The sequence below is a fragment of the Melanerpes formicivorus genome, unplaced genomic scaffold (assembly GCF_026170545.1).
Source record: "Melanerpes formicivorus ecotype bairdi unplaced genomic scaffold, bMelFor1.0.p_v2 SCAF_28, whole genome shotgun sequence".
NCBI classification, from domain to species: Eukaryota; Metazoa; Chordata; class Aves; order Piciformes; family Picidae; genus Melanerpes; species Melanerpes formicivorus.
Genome location: NW_027142380.1, coordinates 4,072,400 through 4,094,684, shown reverse-complemented (window position 1 = coordinate 4,094,684; position 22,285 = coordinate 4,072,400). Strand labels below are relative to the sequence as shown.

The 22,285-nt window shown below is 46.1% G+C and overlaps 1 protein-coding gene across 6 annotated transcripts in view; it reads left to right on the top strand.

Annotated features, from left to right (window-relative positions):
* ADAMTS9 (ADAM metallopeptidase with thrombospondin type 1 motif 9) overlaps window positions 1-21,294 on the top strand; it is a 91,333-nt gene extending 70,039 nt beyond the window's left edge. For 3 of the 6 annotated variants that reach the window (XM_068154279.1, XM_068154280.1, XM_068154278.1), the window contains 10 exons: window positions 5,106-5,276; window positions 6,709-6,903; window positions 8,957-9,089; window positions 9,329-9,423; window positions 9,583-9,677; window positions 9,772-9,905; window positions 11,394-11,485; window positions 14,795-14,899; window positions 16,955-17,049; window positions 18,427-21,294. In XM_068154279.1, the coding sequence (XP_068010380.1) occupies window positions 5,106-5,276; window positions 6,709-6,903; window positions 8,957-9,089; window positions 9,329-9,423; window positions 9,583-9,677; window positions 9,772-9,905; window positions 11,394-11,485; window positions 14,795-14,899; window positions 16,955-17,044 (1,110 nt within the window). In that variant the 3' untranslated portion in view covers window positions 17,045-17,049; window positions 18,427-21,294. Of the gene's footprint in view, window positions 1-5,105; window positions 5,277-6,297; window positions 6,621-6,708; window positions 6,904-8,956; window positions 9,090-9,328; window positions 9,424-9,582; window positions 9,678-9,771; window positions 9,906-11,393; window positions 11,486-14,794; window positions 14,900-16,954; window positions 17,050-18,426 lie in introns of those variants that run through there. The other 3 variants (XM_068154281.1, XM_068154283.1, XM_068154282.1) reach the window with 3 other exon arrangements.
* The last annotated feature ends 991 nt before the right edge of the window (window positions 21,295-22,285 follow it).

The window sequence follows — 22,285 nt, the reverse complement described above, 5'->3', positions numbered from 1 at the left end:
AACTCTGACTCATCTGAATTGTGGGCCAGTGGGTGGCAGGAAGAGAGGTGACTCTGAGTGGAAAGAAGGGGTCCAAGAGGAGCCCTCCCATGAACTTCCCACAGAGTGCCATGGCAAGCATCATGTGTGCACCTGGTTATGGCACAGAGCATTCAGACCAGACAGCAAAATTATTACCTTCAATCTTGTTTTGTTCCATTTTTAGCTATCCCTGGGGGAGAGAGTCCTGCCCCAGTTCTCCTCCATCCCTGTCCAACTGTCCCAAACCTTTCCCCACAGTGCAGGGACTGTCAGCCTTGGAAATAGGTGATGAAACTGCAAGTGTGAGAGAGATGACTCCTGTGTCACACAGCCTGCAGAAGAGGTCACCACTCCCATAGAGAGGATGCCCTCTTCACAAAGGGGAAGGGGACTGCCATCATGGGCCCTCCCCACCAGGTGCATCAGCCTCCCTTCAAAACCATTACTAGCCCCAGTGGCAAGGCAGCAAAGGCTCTGCCCTCCACTTTTTGAACAGCAAAAATCACACTGACTTTGGAGGTACATGATCAGAGTCTGATCTGGCCACTCTGACACCTGCGGTGAGCAGCTCTTGGAACAGGAGAGATACTAACTGAAGAGAGAGGCTTGGCTTTCGCTGGCAGTCAGGCTGCTTTTGTATTGCTCCTGCATGGCCCACAGGGGTCTTGAAGGAGGATGAAATTGGTCAAGGTCCCTTCCCCCACCAAGAGAGTGTGAAAAGGCCATGGCATAAATGTGATACAGGGCCTCCTGCTCTGCTAACAAAAGACAGGGAGGCACCATCGGTTTCCTGCTCAAAGCCTTGGTGTTCAGAGGCACTTCCAGAGCCTGCCTTTATTGTGTCACTGAAAGAAAGAGAAAAATAGAAGAAAAAAAGAGGACGGGAAAAGCAAATTAACTGATAAGAGAAAAAGCATCTCATACATACAGAGGCTGTATAACTTTTCTGCTACAGCAAGAAGAACTTCAAGGTTAAGGCAATGTCTGCTTTCTTCTTTCCTCCCCCACAACAAGCTAGTTCTTGGCTCATGACTGCAAGGAGCACCCCATGCTGCAGGCAGCTGCTTGGGTAGCATTATTTAATCTCCCCCTGCCCATGGTACCTCGGCCTGATGGGGATGGTATAAGCAAATATAACTTAATTTCCTCAGACTCAGCAGCTTTTAAAATGTTAGGTTTATAATCCTACGTAACGTGGCCACAAGTACAAGAGGACAGATGGGACCATGCCCCATTCCCACCTGCCAGGGAAGTGCAGTGGGAGGCAAAGCCGAGCTGATCATGTAATGGTACCTGACAGAACCACCCCAGCCTGGGAATAAAAATGTAGGAACGGCTGAGGGGGCTCCAGCAAATTCTTTGCAATGAACTTATTTGCTTTTACAGAGCTCATTAGATTTCTTCAGCTAATAAATTTCCAGGCAGCAAAGTAGGTCACCAAACAGCATGCAGTTGCAGTCCTCACCCAGTGGTGTAATTAGCCCTGAAAAGCCATGGCTCCTACCCCATCCCTTCAATCTCTTCCCCCTATTTTTGCAACTTTTCGAACTAGCAACAAGAGGTCCTTTGCCTACTCCCATCTTGCCAGACCCTTGGTGGGACTTCAATGCTGATGTTTTTCTGAGTTTTCCAGGGCTTCCCATTGCACATTATGGAGGGGAGCTTTGCTAGAGGGGTGGGCTAGAAGTTTCCTCACCCATAAATCAGCATTAATAGGAACCTGCAGGAGATGTCCAATGTGAGCTGACCCCGTGGCTGACTCCAAGCACTTCTACTTAGCACTTCTTATGTTGTTCTGATGTACCTGGTGGAAAAGTAATAGCACCTTCTTCCCAGCCATAAGTACTGGCTGCATGTTATTTATAGCGAGGAGGCACAGATTGCATTAATATTCTCTGAGCAGGGAACAGCAATGAACCCTAATTGACATGAAAGGCAGGATGTGAAATAACATCCCAGTGCTGTCTTGTTCTTCATTTCTTATCTTTAAAGGGAATCTGTCGAGACAGGGATTTTTTATTGTTCCTTTTTGTTGTTGTTGCTTAGAAAAAACAAAAAGTTGGTCTTGCCAAAGAAGGAATAAGGAACTTATTGGAAACCGTTTATTGCCCTGTTGGTGTATTGCCATTAATTAGCCGTTCTCAGCGCTCACACTGGGGAGAAGAAAGTCAATAGGGAGGGCCTTGCTAATGTCAAAGTAAAACTCGGACCAGGGTCACAAAGAAAAAGGGGAAATTGGGAGAGAGAAGAGTTTTGGGTCTGTGGAGGATGACAATTCATGGTTCTGGAATCTGCAGTGCAGTTCTGGAATCTTTGATATTTGCCATTTGGGGGAAAATCATGCCATGCTTGCCTGACATGGATTGCAGTTACCCAAGGCATGTTTGAAGTGTTTGTGGCATGGGGATTGCTTTCATCTCTGTGTCAGATTTTGTTTGGGGGGAGGCTTGAGGAGGGATTGTTGTTTGTTTGTTTTAAACAAAAAGAGAAAACAGTGAATGCTTTCACAAAGCGATGCCTCTGGGGTTTTTTAATTATTATTGCTCTTTTAGAACAGTTGCAGAAGTGCTTGGAATGGTCCTTAATTTACACTGCCAGGAAACCAGTTTAAAATCTGGGAAATGAGGCAAAAGAGACAAATATTGTCAAATGCCTGACCTGCTTTTTTAGCTCTCACTATCAATAGCTGCTGTAACCTGGCCCCGCTGTTTTATGTGAGATTTAGATCAGTCATGAAAATGAGATTTCATGCAAAATCTATCACCATATTAAAAGGAAAAATAGCCTTTTCATGCTAACTGAACTGTCCACTTCCCACGTGAATAATGTTTTATAACCTCGAGGTGGCTGATGAGAACATCTGCAGCATTTCTCTCTGATTTATTTTATGGCAGTCTCACTGTCTTTGAGCCATATTTAATATCTCGGTGGGATTATTTTATTTGCCAGTTATCCCTAAAAATACAAATAATCGAACCTTAATTTACTGATGATGACAAAACTCACAGAGCTGGCTCAGGTTTGTTTGGTCATACAGCCATTATTGCAGACAAACCCAAAGGAGGATGGAATGAGTGTGCTTGAGGCTGTCAATCTCTCATCAGCAACTGCTAATTTTGAATGAGATGGGCTTTTGATGTGATAGCTCTTCATGGCATTGATGGCATAGGGATTGTTCAGCTTCTTCAGATTAAGCGTGAGCCAATGCACTTTGCAAATTTAGGCTTAAATATACGTTAAGAAGAGGAGATGAAATCAACCTTGTTTTGGTTCTCAGTTCATGCAAGATGCCTCCTTTGCTGGTGAGCAGTGGAGGGCTGGGATGAGTTATCCTATGCTGAGCTGGAATACATGAAACTAGACACAAGGACAGCTTGGAGCATACCATGGCCCTGCTCCCACCCTGCTGGGAAGTCACTTGCTAGGAAGGAACAGGAAAGTCAGATTCTCACTGTCACTGAAAGGTGTTGCTCAGGGAAGTATGTGACAGTAGAGCATCAGTGATGCTTTATGCACATGCAATAAGCCCCTTTCAGATTTTACTTCTATAACAGGGAGATATTAGAGAAGAGCAAATGCAGCACAGGTTTTTTGGTCCTTGGGGACATCACACTCCAGTGAATTCCTCCAGCCCCTGTAGGATCACAGTTTTTCAGCACAGACCTAGAAGAAGCTTCCATTCCAAGGACTAGAGAGTAAATAATGTTGAAAGCACATGAAGCCCTTGGGCTTTTTTGGCTGACTGAGGATTTTGCAATGTTGACTGTTGCCTAAGAGCTCCTAAGTTATTCCTTTGGAATAAAAAAAAATGCTGCTTTGTAGGGCTGCCTCTCCTTCACCATCCCCTTCTACTTTGCTCATTTACTAAGCATTTGCAACCAACATAGCTTTGCACTTGCTGCAGCTTTCTTGTTTTGCTGCTTGTGGCATGGAGGGATCTGATTTTTCAAAGTTCTCCCATAATTTGCCCTTTTGGTTCTGGCAGCTAATTACAAAAAGGGAGGAGGGAGGCTCTGACAATGCCTCCATTTCACAATTAACTGAACCCACTAAGATCTTGCTAATTATGGGCTAGCCAGGAGAGCAGGGGCTGCTTCAGGGAGGCTGAAAATTATGTTTGGAGGGTGAGACTCTAACTAGATTAGTCTGGCAGAGTCCTCCAAGCCTAGGTGCCTTCAAACACTGTTTCTGTACAGACTGGGATGGTCTGGTTGAATGCTTTATCCTTTTCCTTAAGGGAAGACATTTCCTGCACGTTACATAAAATGATTATTTTTCATGCATTTTTCTCCTTGTTAATCCAGTTAGTTGAAAGTGTTAGAAGTTCATTACCGGCAGTAACTTGAAGAAAACAGGGCTTTATCCGGACGGCTGCTCTTAGGCTGATTTGGTTTGGTTCATGTGTGTGTTATAGGATGCACACTGAGCACAGACCCACTCCCAGGAGCACAGTCTTGCTGCGGGGCTGTTCCAAGACAAGCAGAGTCCTTAAAGTCTCCAGAAACCCCTGGGGAGCAGTTGTGTTCAGCTAGCAGGGGTTGCTCTTAATACTGGGAAGGGCAGAGTTTTAATAAAGAATAAACTCACAGGATCCCCTCTCATACAGCAGCTACAGAGTTGTGCCTCAACTCCATGCCAGAGCAGAGAACTGGAGAACAGACTCCCCCACACCAGGCACAGCCAAGGGTGCAATAGCATGTATTTTGGAAGGGGATGGGCCCCTTTCTTTTCCCTTTGCCTAATTTCTTGACCCAGTATGCCCAACCCTGCATCTCTTGGTCCCATCGCAGCTGGACCTCACTTCTGACCCATCCCAATACCTGCTGGCTCAGTTTCTCCTCTCTCTCTGTGTCTGTGATTTGGCTAGATACCTCCAGAGGATGGGGGGCCATTTGTTACTGGATGCTCCCACAGTGCCTGGCACAAATTTCCCACCAAGTGACACCAACAAGAGTTGCCAACACGGGGCACAGAGCCATCTGCTCACTTGAGCTGCGGGGAGGAGGGCTAGCTCACTTTGCAGATGTGGATTAATTTGCTGAAGTCCCTCATGGGTTGCATGAGCCATTGTTTCTTGCAAACAGTGCATGAAGACATGTGGGGAGGCATCTCGATACCGCAAGGTGGTCTGTATGGACGAGAACAAGCGGGTGCAGAGCAGCAGCTACTGTGATGCCAGCAAACGCCCCCCCGAAATGGAGAGCTGCGGGCTGCCGCCCTGCGAGTACATCTGGATCACCGGGGAGTGGTCAGAGGTGAGTCCCCATCCCTGTCCCCGCACTCGGCACTGGACCACGCTCTCCTCCTCTTGCTGCTGGCCTCTCTGAGATGTTGCAGCCCAAACCAACAGTGGCAGGGCAGCGCTGCATGGTTTAATTATGATTTTTGTATTTGTTGCTGTGTGCAATTTCCCTCCTGGAGAGAAAGGAGGAGGGCTGTGAGAGAAGACCAGGATATTAAAGAGTAAACACCAGTGTGCTCAGAGTCCTGGCTGATACCCAGAGGCAATTTTCTTCCAAAGCACATAGCCTTCAGCAAGCACCTTCTTTGGTTTTGTGCCAATTTATTTCATTTATTTACTTACTTGGTTTTATTTCCATCCCTTCTTTGAGAGCTCTGGAGCCTCATGAACTGGGTGAGCATCCTTAGAGGAAGGCAAGCCTGAATATGACCATGGGGACACATTCTTCCTCAATGCCATCTTTGGCAGGAGTGGGGACCTGGCATGAGCAAAAGCAGCAGGTTCACCCTCACAACTGAGAGAGGGCTCAGCAAGGAGTTTGCTTTGCAGCAGGTGCTGCATGCAGGAGGACCCAGGCTAATCTCAGCCTGTTTCCTTCTGCAGCAAGTGAAGGATTTCTTTCCACTTGAAGAAACAGCAGAGGGAAATGACAAGGCAGCTTGCTGACATATCACTGATGAAAAAGAAAGAGCAAGAGAAGGGGAAAAGGAAAACATGCAGAGGCTGAAGGGGGAAAGAGACAAGATATTGCAGGAGGGAGAAATGTGGAAAGATGAGAATTTCTCCAAGCAGCCTGTTCTCCTGGGTGACTTCCTAAGACAGAGTGCCAGTGAGGCTGGAGCCATGTCTGCCTCTTGCCCAGACACCCTCTACCCACTCCCATTACCTGTGACTCCTCAGGAGCACTCAGACCCATGAAAGCTCATGGCTGAGCTGGAGCTCTGTTTTCCCCAGCTGCCACTCTGCCTTTTGGTGAGGAAAGCAAAAGCACTGTTTGTCCTGTAATTACAAGGAAAACCTTTCCTTTTTTCCAGGTGCTTCCAAGTACCTGCCTTTCAGGGTATTACCTTTCTCTGTGCATCCCATGGAGGGGAAAAAAAAAAAAGAAGAAGAAGAAAGCAACCCCATATAGTAGAAAATTTCTGACTTCCAAGGATCTGCTCCTTTCTTTGTCCCTGGGAAGAGAGAACACTTGCCCAGGAGCCAATCTGGAGTAGAGGGTGCTGGAGCAGCTTATGGGACAGCACAAAGAACTGGATGCTCAAATAAAGCTGGGTGCCAGCTTACTTGTAGCTCCTCACAACACCTTTGGGTGGCATAAATAGTTACTAGTGATCCCTCAGAGCAGTTTGTTGTGTTAAAAGCTGGCAAGCCTGCTTCTCCTCCTCATTTTGGGCAGCTTTCCCAAAGCCTGCTGTGCTAACAGGCACTTCCTCTGCCCACAGTGCTCTGTCACCTGTGGGAAAGGATACAGACAGCGCCTGGTGTCCTGCAGTGAGATTTACACCGGGAAGGACCACTATGAGTACGGGTACCAGAACATGGTCAACTGTCCTGGCACACAGCCTCCCAACATCCAGCCCTGCTACCTCGGGGAGTGCCCTGTCTCGGCATCCTGGCGTGTTGGCAACTGGGGAAGTGTAAGTTTGGCAAACTTCTCTTTTTTAACTGAATAAGGTGGGATGAACTTATTCTTCTTTACACTGGGGACACAGTCTGCAGGTTTGGCATTTAAGTGCTGCATAAATTAATGCAAAATTAAAGCTGCAGCCCCAGAGCTCCGTGCTCCAAACTGAACCCCATCATCAGAGAGAGTCCCAGCAGCTGTAAGTAGAGTCATGATCCCCACGGTAGTTTGGATGTAGTCAAAATCGGTGGCGGTGTTGATGGTCATGCTGAATGCTTAGTCAGAAAATGGAGTTACTGCCAGAAAACAAGGATTTGAAAGCATTGTGCTAGAGGGATCAATGGATAGCTGTCAAGTGGGGTTAGTCCCGCTTGGCCATGTGTATGAGCAGGACTTGAGAATGACTGATAGACCAAAACATTGGTAATTTGAGCCTTGAAAGGATTTTTCTTTCTTTTTTTTTCCCTTCCCCTGCTTCTTAAGGAAAGACCTTAGCCTTTCTGCTAAAGTCATTTGTGTAGAGCCTCTTCTGGGGCCTGAACTACAAGATGAAATTTTAGTTAAGGTGATAACATTTCACTTTTTGGGCCTCTGACATTCTTTGAAATGTGATGGTTTTCCCATAAATTTGATTTATTAAGCCAGCTCAGGCATTTGTAGGAATTTGTCAAACCTTTACAAGGCACCAAGGGTCAAGTCAAGCAAAATGCAGTGGAAGTTGTTGCAGAGCCGTTTGAAACCTAAGTTCCTCCCGCCCCACAGGAAGCTTCAGATCCTCCCTGAGAGTCAGAAAAGAGGAGTTAGAGCATAGAGATCAGCCTCAATTAATTGGTATTTTCCCCCAGAGTTTCAGTGTGAAATGTCTAACTCGTTAATACAACTTCGTTGTGAAGAGTATTTCAGAGAGCAAGACCTTTGTCCTCACTTAGGGCTGCTGAATGTCCCAGTAACTACCAAGTGTTACCACCCTTCTCATCTCTGATTTTCAAAGGGATTTGACGTAAAAATACCATCACCTTTGGACAAAGAGAGTCCTGCCTAGCTCCTTAGTTAAGTTTTCTGGGTATGGATCCACTAAAGAATAAAGACCAAGTTATGAATTCCATGAGCTGTTGAAGGCCAACTCCTTTCTGGTGCACTCCTTTAGACTTAATAATTTCTAAATAGATGGGCATCATCATTTTCTTTGCAGCCTAGCCTGTTACCTGTAGAAAGACATGATTTTCAGTTCTCAAATATTGAAAGGACAAGTTGTCCAAGGACAAGTGCAGAAGGACAAGCAGCACAAACAAGCGGCTGGTGGGTAGCTCCAGTAACTTGTGCAGTTTGAGCCTTAAAATTGTCCTTGATTTGGGCTTGTTGGGGTTGACCCAGTGTTTGTGTAGGTTTAGTCATTTCTCCAGTGGGTGAGAAGACAGAGGATTTGTAGACTGTGGGGGTTATGGTGCAGTTTGGGTGAAAAACAACAACCTATGTCATGTTTGTTCAGAGGCCTCTGTCAATTCTAAGCAATGTCTCCCAGCCACCAGGAGAGGATTTCTGCCATTCAGGCTTTACAGTGAACATTGGAATCATAGAATCATAGAATGGTCTGGGTTGGAAGGGATCTCCAAAGGTCTCAACTAGATCAAGTTGCCCAGAGCCCTGTTGAGCCTCACCTTGAATATCTCCAGGGATGGGGCCTCAACTACCTCCCTGGGCAACCTGTTCCAGTGTTCCACTATGCTCTTGTGTTCCGTTACTCTCTTGTGAGACCTTCCCAGTGTGAGAAATAAACAATTTCACATGAGCACACAGTTCAGCTTAACCAATACTGCCTCATCCTGTAGAGTGTTTCAGTGCCAAGTGAAGTTCAGTTGTCTACTTGAAATAGTTAGTGACAATGATAATAATGAGGGGATTAATAATAGAAGGGATTACTTGTTTGATTAAAATTAAGCCTGTGTTTGAACAATTTGCAGGACTGGGGCTTTTGCTGCTGTCTCTTGATATAAAGGAAACAAGCTGCCTTTGTTCTTCTGGAGCCCAGAAAGCCTTGAGATAAAATGCAAATCTCTGTCTTGCAGTGCTCTGTCACCTGTGGAGTTGGAGTCATGCACCGCTCGGTGCAGTGTCTGACAAACGATGACCAGGTCAGCAGTTTGTGCCATGTGGATCTGAAACCTGAAGAGAGGAGGACATGCCATAATGTTCATGACTGTAAGTCTGAGGATTTGCACCTTCCTTTGCCTTTCTTGTGCCTTCAGCATCACTTCCCATCCAACTCCTAGAGCTGAGCAGTATCTCCAAGCACTGGGAGCCATCCAACAAAGTGCTAAGGCACTTCAGGGAAACCTCTTAAACAAGATGTTTTGAAGCTTTGGATGCCTCACAGTGTGACGAGAGAAATGTTGACGTACCGTTGTTCAGTGACTACAAGTCTCTCTGGCTTGTTTCAGGTGAATTACCAAGGAGTTGCAGAGATGTTAAGAATCTCAAAGGTGTCGCTGAAGATGGTGAATATCTCCTTCAAGTCAAAGGAAAGACGTTAAAGGTGCGTTTCAGCAACAGATTGATAGCTGATGCATTTCCCGAAGGCGCAAGAGGATCTTGCATGTGCTCTTCATTTCCACTCCTGTTTTTCCTCCCTTCAATTTTCTCAGCAATCCCCTTGCACATGATGCCTGACAAAATTCTGGCTTCTCTCTCTCAGGTGTATTGCTCTGGAATGCATACTGACAGCCCAAAGGAGTACATAACTCTTGTAAATGGAGATGCAGAGAACTTTTCAGAAGTGTATGGATACAGGTAAGAAATCCTTTAATCCTGAGCTTTGCAATGTTTTTGTTTCCCATGCCAATATTTTCCAGTCATGAGTAGAAAGGGTTTTCTTTTGATGTAGGTTGCATAACCCGACCGAATGTCCGTATAACGGGAGCAGACGAGAAGACTGCCAGTGTAGGAAAGATTACACAGCAGCTGGGTTTTCCACCTTCAGCAAAGTAAGGCTGGACCTGAACACTATGCAAATAATAAGTGAGTAAAAACAGGGCCTTGCCATTAAACACAATAAAAATGTTTGTCTTACACAAATATAGCTGTAACTGCAAAGAAGCAGTGGTACTCTAGTGAGCAATATTCCTGAGCAATCCTGTTAAAAGCTGCTTTAAAACTTGGTCACCTGTTTGCTGCATTTCACTTAGAGACCAGAACTCAAGTACATCAGAGATGCTTATGTTATTTCTCTGTAATAGGCAGAAATAATAAGACAGTCACTGGTTCATCTGCTGCACAGAACGAATATCTGCGTGCTGCTGGCACTTTTTGAAGTATTTTGTTTAGTTTGGTCTATTTTCAGACTAGAAAGGCAGAAAGCTCATCCAGGGAGGAGCTGGCCCTCCATTTTACACACAGATGTGCTGAGAGATGCCAGTGCAGGGGCCTCGCTGGAGTAGGGATGCTGCTGCCTCTGGGATAGTGTGGTGGGGTTGCAGAGGTGGCTCTCCACAGTCAAACCACGGGAAAATAACTTGTGTTGAGAGTGATGGAGCTGGGGCCATGGATTTGCAAGGGAAGAGGAAGGGGCTGTAGCTGTGCAATATAAGTGGTATCTGTTAGTGGGAGCTGGGAACCATCCAGCTGCCCCAGAGCCAGCAGCATCCCTTAGGGTTATAGTTTCAGTCCATTTGACTCCAGGGATGCTATCAGTTTCCAGCAAATGTTTTAAAAGTATGACAGACTGTTGGGGATTCATTCAGGAAAGAGCAAAGATAATTTATTTTTTTAGCAAATCCAAGTCCATCTTTGTACAATGACTCTTTAACTGAGAGGGGCTTTTTATCACTTAATTTTCAAGCCATGAGACCTCCCAGACTATCAATCTGTAAAAAGCTACTAATAGTCTGTAAAAAGCTCCTAGGTAAAGATCTCAAAAGAACCACCCTCATGGAATTTGATACCAGCTCCCTTTGAATTTCAAGAGGCACTGGGCACCTACCTCTGTCAGACAGGAGCTATCTCACATCCCCATCTAAATGAGTCTCAGTTACTTCAGATCCCGACAGAGCAAAATACTCCAATTGCTTTTTGAAACCTCAACCCCTGGGCTGGGGCAGGCAGGAGAGCACAGAGATTGTTTGCCTTTGTTTAAAGGGAAGATTTGGGAGATCTCATAGCAAGTCTTGCAAGTGGGGAATTTTCTGATAGACAAATAAAACCCAGGTCATGGGTTTGAGTTCTGTGGTTATTTATACCCAGGTCCTAAATCACCAATGTACTGTGAGCTGTAAGCATTGAGTCTGTGAGTGTCCTGTTAAATTCAGTGCTCACATGTCAGGGAGCCACATGAGGGGATGAATTGGGGATTTCATGTTAAAAATTCAGCAGATGAGATCTTGACTCTGAGATTAATGTATGAACCCAGCTTTAATGAGTTTAAACATTAGCAGAAAGCATGTTTCCATTTGTTTTGTACTCTTCCCCTGCACCTTTCTTTCCATGTTATTCACCAACTGTTCTCCACAGCAACTGATTTACAGTTTGCACGGACACATGACGGACGGCCTGTGCCTTATGCCACTGCTGGGGACTGCTACAGTGCAGCCAAGTGCCCACAGGTATTTGACAGCAGCATTTTTCAGGAATTGGTGCCATTTGTTATTTGCAGGACCTTTATTAATTACTACTGATTTCATCAGCCCAACTTCAGTCCCAACCTCATCTCAGTGATACAAAACTTTTCTCATTGTCTCTGCAAAAAGAGACCTTCCCCAGGGCCTCAGTAAAGGAGAAAAGGAAGTAGAAACAAGCTGTGGGAGAAGGCCTGGGCTTTGCATGTGTAGTTGAAGGCAGGGGAATCAGTCCAAGGCAGTGCAAATATTGGGCAGGAAAAAGTAGTAGTGGACCAGGCCATCAGGATGCCCTTGGACCCTGCCTCCGTGCTCTGCAGTCGCATATCCACTGAAACTACTGTTTGCAGGAGTGCAATAAGATGGGTGAGATAACCCCTCTAGTGGAGAAGGCAGCAGACAGACAGTGGGACTCCAGGCATGCCTGAGAATGAGAGGACATTTGTGGGGTTGGAACAGGTCAGGTTTCTGCTGCTAGACAGAGAGAGCCCACCTGTCAGACCACAGTGGTAGCTGCCAGCTGCTGCCCTTACCCTCTCCATGCCTCATTGCTTATTTTCACAGCAGCCTGGTGGGACCATCACTCACTCCACTTTAGGGCTGGGAAAACATGGACAAAATGAAGGTAGTGCCTTTGCATCAGGGCAAATCCAACCTGTCCCAGCACTGCAGCGTGCCCAGCAATGGAAGCACAGAGCTGCACACAGGCTAAGTCCCTTCTCAGTAGTTCTGTGAGGAGATATAGGATATCTAGCCCAGTTGCTTGGAAAAATGATGCATTCCCAAAAGTCTTTAGGAGACTAATGAATGCTGTACTACAGGTGGTTTGCTCCTCATCCCCAGCACACCTATCTGTTGAAGAGCTGGAGGATGATGAGTGATATTTTTGGATGGTCCAAGGTATTGGGTGGGCCGTATGTGCAAAGGGCATAAGCAGGGAGGCACAGCCACAGATGGCAGAGGACAAACCTCTCCATCTCTTTCCCTCCCTGCTTTTGGAGCTGATGCTTTTCTGCACAGCTCAGCAGCTTAGGGATTGACAACTTAGCTCAGGAAGGTTCATGAATGTTAATATCCATCCACCTGACCCACACAGTTTGCTCCTCACAGAAAATCAGCATTCCTAAGGTAGCAAAGCTCACAGCCACTTGGTACTGCATAGCCATGCTGGGCTACCAGTCAGCCTGGGGATGTGTCCAAAGAATCCCTCCTTGGGTCCAGAAACAGGCAGGGCTGGGGTCTGCCATGGGGGAAAGGGGAAGGCTTGGCATAGCCTTTAATTTTCTATCCATTTTATGCATTTTGAGACAGGGTGGAATGAAGTGAAGGATGGTTTTAAGAAATAAACAAATGAAAGCGTAAGTCTGAGGGGAAAAAAGCTGAGTGGAAAATAAGCACAAGTGTGCCCTCTCCAGTTGAGGAGGGAGCAGTGAAAGCAGCTGCAGCAGGTCCCTGGGGTACCTTTCCCATCAGCTGCTAGAGCACGTTCAGGTTCCGCAGTTTGCCATGGAAAAGCCGAGAATGCCCTCAGCCGGCAAACCATGAAAAAGCAGTGAAAGCCACCCAAAACAAAACTCCTCCTTCCCTGCAGCCACCGAGGAGAAGGAAATCCCTCACCTGAGACATGGTGTGATTTGTACAATATGTGCTAATGGTGAAGGGACAAAGTGTACCCTCAGCAAGTTTGCTGATGACACAAAACTGGGAAGGGTGGCTGACACCAGAAGACTGTGCTGTCACCCACCGAGACCTGGACAGGCTGGAAAACTGGGGCAGACAGTGACCTTATGAAATTCAGCAAGGGCAAGTGCAGGGTCCTGCACCTGGGGAGGAAGAACCCTGTGTATCAGTACCGGTTAGGGGTTGACCTGCAGGTCTGTGGGGAAGACCTGGGAGTCCTGGTGGACAACAGGATGACCGTGAGCCAGCAACATGCCCTTGTGGCCAAGATGACAAATGGCATCCTGGGGTGCATCAAGAGTGTGGCAAGCAAGTCGAAGGAGGTTTTTCTCTCCCTATATTCTGCCCTGGTGAAGCCTCATCTAGAGTACTGTATTTAGTTCTGGGTTCCCCAGTTCAAGAATTATGAGGAACTGCTTGAGAGGGTACAGCAAAGACCTACAAACATGATTAGGGGACTAGATAATCTGTTTTATGAAGAAAGGTTGAGGGAGTTGGGGCTTTTCAGCCTAGAGAAGAGAAGAGTAGGAGGGGTGGAAACTTATCAATGCTTATAGATACTTAAAGGATGGGTGTCAGGAGGATGGGACCAGTCTTTTTCCAGTGGTGCCCAGTGACAGGACAAGAGGTAACAGACACAAACTTCAATATGGGAAGTTCCATCTAAACAGGAGGAGGAACTTCTTTACTGTGAGGGTGTTGGAGCACCGGAACAGGCTGCCCAGAAAGGCAGTGAAGTCTCCATCTCTGGAATCATTAAAAACCTACCTGGATGCTGTCCTGTGCAACCTGCTGTAGGTGAACCTGCTCTGGCAGGGGGATTGGACTAGATAATCACCACAGGTGCCTTCCTTGGATGATCCTGGACTGGATGAGGCACTTGGTGCCATGGTTTAGTTGATTAGATGGTGTTGGGTGATGGGTTGGACTTGATGATCTCAAGGGTCTTTTCCAACCTGGTTAATTCTATTCTATTCCAACCCCTATCATTCTGTGGTTATCAATATCAGAGCAATGAAAAAAAACCAAAAACCAAAAAAAGTGGAAAACACTGTAGACAAGATCATGTTAGAAAAGTGACACAACGGCAAGACCTGGGGACCTTGAGTACTGTGTCCAGTTCTGGGCCCCTCAATTTAGGAAGGACATTGAGACTCTTGAACATGTCCAGAGAAGGGCAACGAGGCTGGGGAGAGGCTGAGGAAGCTGGGATTGTTTAGCCTGGAGAAGAGGAGGCTCAGGGGAGACCTTATTGCTGTCTACAGCTACTTGAAGGGAGGTTGTAGCCAGGAGGGGGTTGGTCTCGTCTCCCAGGCAATCAGCACCAGAACAAGAGGACACAGTCTCAAGCTGTGCCAGGGGAAGTTTAGGTATGAGGTGAGGAGAAAGTTCTTCACAGAGAGAGTTGTTAGCCATTGGAATGTGATGCCCAGGGAGGTGGTGGAGTCACTGTCCCTGGAGGTGTTCAAGAAGGGATTGGATGTGGCACTTGGTGCCATGGTTTAGTAGTCATGAGGTCTTGGGTGACAGGTTGGACTTGATGATCTTTGAGGTCTTTTCCAACCTTATTGATTCTGTGATTTTGGAATAACCAGACTCATCTGCTTGTTTTTTCAGGGTCGCTTCAGCATAGACCTCCATGGGACAGGCCTGTCCTTAACAGGAACAGCAAAGTGGCTCTCGCAAGGGAACTATGCAGTGTCGGAGATTCAAAAATCCCCTGTAAGTTGTAATTTTAATCGTGGTTATATTCACTCCTGAGATGTGTTCAGTTGCCACATTGTCTTTTTGTGGCAACACCTTCTAAGTCAAGACCAACAGAAAAACCTAACATCTGACATGAAAATGTTGCCCATAATTGTATGGGTGCAAGAGAGGCTAGCAGGCTGAATTTGATTTGAGTTCTTGCAGTTAATTAATGAGCCTGCTTAACTATGAAGCTGAAAACACTCTGTGCTGTGGAACAGACTTTTCCTTAATTAGTTGTCTGAAATGTCCAGCGTGAAGCCTGCATCAGAAGGCAGGCAGGACAGGGTGCTACATGGTGATGGCTGCAGAGTGGGGCTTGATTCTCTGGATGGAGTCCAGGTACCAAGCAACAGCCCTGAGTAGGAATTGTTCCCAGAATGCTGCTAATGTGGCTGGGCTGGGCCGGGTTTATCTGTTTGGGACATCCCTCATCACATGGGCTCTGGTGGGCTGGGGCTGCCCCACAACACACTGCACCCTAGGGCACTGTCCCCTGTGTATGCCCATGACTCTGCTGATCTAAGGCCTTCAGGAAAGCTAGGTAGGCTTCAGAATCACTCCATAGCCAACTTTGAACGTGTATAGCTTAATTTGCCTGCATGGTAACACCTCTATCATTCTGTGCCTTCACACTGTTGCTTCTGTGTCATGTTCAGAAATTGGAGAAAGCCAGGATCATGTTTTTTGGCTGTTACTTCACATGCCATCCCACTTGCCCCTGTTAAAATACTCCAAAGGAGGTCACTGTAGTCATTCAACAAAAAGCAATTGGTAAAATATCCTGTCTTGTACTGCTTTCACTCTCCCTGGTTCTGGGTAGGCCCTTACCTCCACGGTCCTCATCAGTAATAGTGCTCTCACAGGAGAATGAGATGCTACTGGTCTGACCATGCTGCAGCAAAACATCCTCCAAGGCAGGTAGAAGAGGACCAGTAGAAAGCCCACCTTTGTTCTGGCAGGCGCTTTGTTACTCTTCTCCCCTTCAGAAAGGAGAAGCCTGGGCAGCTGACTTTGAGGTTACAGAGAGAAGACACCATCATGGCTGGCAGAATTAAAACTTTAAGGGTCAGGGGGTCTAAGAGACAACTCTTACCTCCATCACTCGGTGGCATCTGTCAAGTGCAGTTCCAAGGGTATAATTGCCCGGAGAAGCAGAAGAAAGGCATTGAGAGAAGAGATGATAGCAGCCTGCAGTAGTCACAGATCAATAGTGTCAAGGGCAGGATGGAGCTTGTTTAAAAAGAAATGCTTTGTACAAGCTTCTCCTGCTCTTAAGACCAATTTTCTGGTAATTGAGGTTTGAATTCCCCTCAAGGTCCATTGCAATGACTGAGAGGAAAAAGACTCCGCCAAAGGTGGAATGAGAAGGGCCAGATGAGGTATTAATCTCCTGACTCAAGACCAAAGTCAGACCTGGAGATTGGGCCAGAACCAAAACTAATCCACATTTTGCTTTGTCTCTTCAGACTGTGGAAAAGCAGAGCTGAGGAGATTTGGCACCTTCGCAAATGGCATAGCCTCACCCCATCGCTTCCCCTTGTCTTGGCTTTGGAGCTACTCCAGGCCTTTACAATCTGAATGGATGTTTCTTTCTATTGACTGCAAATATCCTTCCTGTGCCCTTCACATGCTCAGGCACAGCTGAGGAGCTGTTATGTCTAGATGTGGTTTTGCTCTTGCATGAGTCAAGTTTTCCACTCAATACAGTCACTCACTCTGGGGCAAATTGGAGAAAGCAGATACCCTTGAGAGATCCCTTGAGAGATCCTTGGGCATCTTTCAGTGTACCAAATCAAAGCTACCCTTTCTTATTTGTGTTCACCATCTGATCTGGTAGCACTAAAGAGAATTACATTTGCATATATTTAAATATAATGGTCATTTCACAGATTGATTTAGCCATCATTTATTTTTCTTCCCTGACATTTTCTATTAAAATCTCTGGCTGGAACAACCCAGGTCTGGCCCTTCTGCAGCACGGAGCTCCTGAGCCCTTATGTGAGATATTATTTCTGATTTTGCCTGCAGGATGGTACCAAAGTAGTAGGAAAATGTGGTGGTTACTGTGGGAAGTGCACTCCATCATCTGGAACAGGCCTCGATGTTCAGGTGTTATAATGACGGTGAGTTCCCAGCTGCTTCTGCAAAAAGGGAAATCTCCCTGAAAACATCCCAAAGGAGCAGGTCAGGCCATGCTTGCAAAAGCACTCTTGCAGCATCAGTGACAGCTACCCACCCCATGGAGCATCCGGGGAACAATGCAATCCCATGCTCCCAGTCTTCTCTTCCCCCAGTAACCCTTACTGGTATAACACTGTCAACTGGAAACACACTGCCCAGCTCACTGATGCCCTCTCAGGCTCTGCCTTTGTGCCAATCCTTCTAATTCTAATTCCTGAACATGAGCCAGCAGTGTGTCCAGGTGACCAAGAAAGCCAATGGCATCCTGGCAGGCATCAGAAATAGTGAGGCTAGCAGGAGCTGGGAAGTCATTCTGCCTCTGTACTCAGCACTGGTTAGGCCACACCTTGAGTACTGTGTCCAGTTCTGGGCTCCTCAGTTTAAGGACATTGAGACACTTGAATATGTCCAGAGAAGGGCAATGAGGTTGATTAGATGTCTTGAGCACAAGCCCTATGAGGAGAGGCTGAGGGAGCTGGGATTGTTTAGCCTGGAGAAGAGGAGGCTCAGGGGAGACCTTATTGCTGTCTACAACTACCTGAAGGGTGGTTGTAGCCAGAAGGGAGTTGGTCTCTTCTCTCAAGCAACCAGCACCAGAACAAGAGGACACAGTCTCAAGCTGCACCAGGGGAAGCTTAGGTTTGAGGTGAGGAGAAAGTTCTTAACAGAAAGAGTGATTGGTCATTGGGGTGTGCTGCCCAGGGAGGTGGTGGAGTCACAGTCTCTGGAGGTGTTCAAAAAAGGCTTGGATGTGGCACCTGAGGCCATGGTTTAGTTGTCAGGAGGTGTTAGGTATTAGGTAATAGGTTGGACTTGATGATCTCTGAAGTCTTTTCCAACCTGGCTGATTCTCAGGGGAGACCTTATTGCTCTCTACAACTACCTGAAGGGAGGTTGTGGACAGGCGGAGGTTGGTCTCTTCTCCCAGGCAACCAGCACCAGAACAAGAGGACACAGTCTCAAGCTGCACCAGGGGAGGTTTAGGCTGGATGTTAGGAAGAAGCTCTTCACAGAAAGAGTGATTGGCCATTGCAACAGGCTGCCTAAGGAGGTGGTGGAGTCGCCATCATTGGAGGTGTTTAGGAGGAGACTTGATAGGGTGCTTTGTTGCATGGTTTAGTTGATTAGGTGGGTTGGGTAACAGGTTGGACACGATGATCTTGAAGGTCTCTTCCAACCTGGTTTATTCCATTCCATTCCATTCCATTCCATTCCATTCCATTCCATTCCATTCCATTCCATTCCATTCCGTGAATTCCAGGTTTCAGAGATGAAGACAACGATCTGACTCTAACGTGCACCTTGTCTGTGTTCTCCAGGTCCTCTGAGAGCAGCCAGCCGAGATGAGACGGATGAAGGATAGCGATGCAATACCTCTGCCTTCCACTTTTGTATCTGTTTATGTGTGTATATAGATCGCATATTCTTAATGTACAGTATAATATTTATGTTTGGAATTATTTATTTTGATTTAATATTTTTGTACGTAAAATCATTATATTAAGGCTGCTTTTCCTATGTTTTATTTTTTATTGTCAGATCCTGCAGTCAACCCACTGCATTTTGCGTACTCTACATTATATGTAGCATTATGACAAGTGATACTTTATTGTCACTGTATTCAGTTGTTTACTTTCAATCAGTAAATTTTCCTTCAGTTATGGGCTGCTTTGGCCCTCCACGGTGCTACACAATCTGCACAGGGGTATTTTTGGCATTTCAATCTGTCTTTCTGTAAGGCAAATGGACAAGATGTGCTTACGTTTTATTTTTAGGGATTAGGCCGACAGCACTCAAGGAAAACATGACAATGAATACAGTGCTAGTTGCATTAGCAATCTTTATCTTTTAGGTATGTTTTGAATTTCACATGACCTCTGTGGCCAGTGCTGAGAGCGCTGGTTTGGTGCTAACATGATATTTATTAATGCCCTGTAGTTTTAGTTAATCCAGTGCCTTTATCAGTGGAAATTAAAAAAAAGGGAAGAAAGCAGAAAAATTGCCAGGCGATTCAAATGAATCAAGTTCCACCTCAGGTTTAGGAAAATTCCTGCAGATGGATCTTCAGCTTGAGCCCCTAGCTCGTAGGGCTCAGAAGTGAACTCACTTTTTGTAAAAACAAAAAACATATCTTTGTCTCCTGATTGTGCCCCTGTGCTTCCTGGCTCCATCTGGAAGCAGGGCATTAACTCATCCCAGACAGGCTGATCAGGCCATATGTTTCCCTGGGCTGTGTGCTGAGAAGCGATGCAGTTTCTTGTGGGCATTGTCACAAAATCCTCCCATGAAGCCAGAAGCATCCCTGCCGCATTAGCTCCTCACAGAGCCAGTGAGGACCGCAGGGTCCACGGCAGGAGATGGGGACAAGCCGCCCAGCCAAGCCGCCCCTTCCTTTTGGCTGGGGGACTCCATTGCAGGCACCTGCAGCGCTTCCCCAGCTTCCTACTCACTCACAGACCATCTGCAAAGGGAGGCTTCAGCGCCGGCTCTGCCTCATTTCAATAAGATCACTCTGTACTTGCAGATAACTCTGCCCCCCCTTGAAAAACAAGCTGCTTTACGCCTACTTCTGTGTTGCTTCAAATCTTCCTGGTAAGGCATCTGCACTCCTTGCCTAGCTGCCAGCCCTTGTACAACCAGACCTTTAGCATTGGCTTTTTTAATATATAAATTGAGGAGACATCTGCCATGGGTGAGTGATGGCTCCTGCCTGTACATAGCCTGCCGCTTGTGCCACACCGTGCTTCCGCAGAGCTTCGTAGCACGCTGAACAGGGGTGATGTGACCAGATTATTTTTGTAGTCTATGACTATGTCCCTTATCTCTTTCTCCACAATTTTACTTAGCCATAGGAACATGCTGCCCCGTTGCCTTCTATCTCAGGGCAGCCAGGAGCACAAAGTACATGGAAAGGAAGCTTTTCAGCACAAAATTGCCAGCAGTTTGGAAAACCAGAGAGGGTTGTCTGCCGCTTCAGATAGCCCTTTCAATTTTGGATGCAAATAGTTTAACAAGTGTAACCTCAGGATCTTGTGTGAGTCTTTTGCAGAGCTCCCCAAAGGGTGTGTGATCAGTCTGTTACAAAGCAGCTGGATCAATTGTGGCAAATTATCAGGTCCCTGGATTCCTAACCCATGCATGTGTTCAGCCTTTGGAGTGAAACCTGTCAGCCTGACAGTCAGGGATCAACACATTCACATCAGCCAGGAGACACCTCCTGGGGAGCAGGGCTGTGTTACAGTCCAGCAGCTAAAGAACTGGTGCTCTTCACTTACTCTCTGTGTGCCTCTGCTGCTATTATTAATATTCAAAGAGGAAAGAATGAGACTCTTACCCATAATTTGGGGGTTTTCACTTAACAGCACATAAGCAGATAGGATCATATCTTGGAAAGTCTAATTATTCACCTGTGGTGTTTGTCTATGCAAAACAAGAAATTCTGCTTTTCTGAGAAAAATGCCAAAAATACCATTTCAAAGGTGAAAGAAAAGGGAAAAAGGGAAAGGGAAAAAGGGAAAGAGAAAGAGGGAGGGCGAAAAGAGAAAGGGGGAAGGAGTAGTATGGAATAGTGACTTTTTAATGATAATTGATTATGTATAATTTCTGTAGGGGAAAAGGGAAAATTGCACTATGAATTTTAGAAAGAAACAGTGGTGCTTAGAAAGTACAAGCTTATATTTTCTCTAATGAAGTGAATGGCTATTTATAAGAAGAAATATAATTTTGACTTGTACAGACTCATTCCTACCAGATAGTTTCATAGCAGCTGTTAACAGAACAAGGGAAAACAAAACAAACAAACAAAAAGTAATTAAATAAACTATAAGGGGAAAAGAAAGAAAAAAAAAGATAGAGCACTGATCCTGTGGTTCATTAATGGCCTTCATTAAATAGGAACAGATTTGAGGACCAGAGGCATTAGTTATTCAGGAAACAACTCTGGGGTTTGTTTTTATATATATCAATGCCATTATTTTTTTTGTCTACAAACTGGGGGTTATTTTGCAAGCACTTTCCTGTACAGTGTTTCTTTTCTTTCTGCTTCTACTCCAAAGGAAATGAAAAGGCCCATATGACATGTCTGTATGGTCTTTCTGCATTTTGACATCATATTTCAATACCTGTGTGCTATTATAGAGGCAAAATACTTTGTACACGAGGGAATAATACATTGAATGGTAAACACACCTTTCTGTGCCGGTGTTTGTTTCTCAGATTTGGGTTCCTTGTTAGATTGTCCCATGGAAAAGGAATGAGGGAAGGCAAGAATGTTGTTCGTATGGCGACCTGCCCCAACCCCATGCTGGAGTCTGTGGACCGGAGACTGTTCCTGGAGAATGGCCATGGCCATCTATTCGTGTCCTGGCAGTCAGACAGACTGATGATCCTAAATTTCTGTCCAGGAGAGGAGTGCCCCAAGGTACAGAATGTACATGAACACAACACAGAGGTGCCCCAAGCACTGCTCAGAGGTGCCTAGTGACCGGCTGGTGCTGCCATCCACGCAGCTGGGACATCCCTTGCCCCAGGACAGTAAGGGAGCCAAACAGTTCATTTTGCAGAGGTTTTGAAGGATAAGCTGGGATACTGTATCAGGGCCACACCACTAGCAGTGCTGTTTAAATAACTTGGGGGGGGGTGGGGGGTGGGAGAGGGGCGGGAATAAAATCAACTTCTCTAAGTTTGAAAATGTAACATCAAATACACAAGAAAAATTGGGTAGAGGAAATTTGTGTTAAAAGGAAGCAAACAGGGGGACTGGCTCCCGGGATGTCAGCCACATAACAAACTGCAGCCAGAATCTTCCATTGTCTCCACCCCAGAGGCTGCTGGTAAGAGTGGAGAAGTTGCATGTTTCTGTCCTGCCTTGTGTGTTCCTCTTGCTTTGTCCAGAAAATGCATCAGGTCTCTTAGTGCTCGCAGCTCCAGCCTTTCTCAGCTTCAATGTTCTCAGTCCAAAAGGAGGGAGAACAGCTTTCACGTGCTGTTTGAAACACTGTCAGATGCAGAAAACAGAACATGCAGTAGTTCAAAAGCTCGAGTCTTAGTATCTTAAAGTTATCTTTCTTTTCTATAATTTATCCTTAATAAATTACAACAAAAGTTTTAAACATGGGCTGCTGTCCAATTAGCAGAGGGTCTGTGCACAGACCCTGCTGATTCATGTCTAACCTTCCA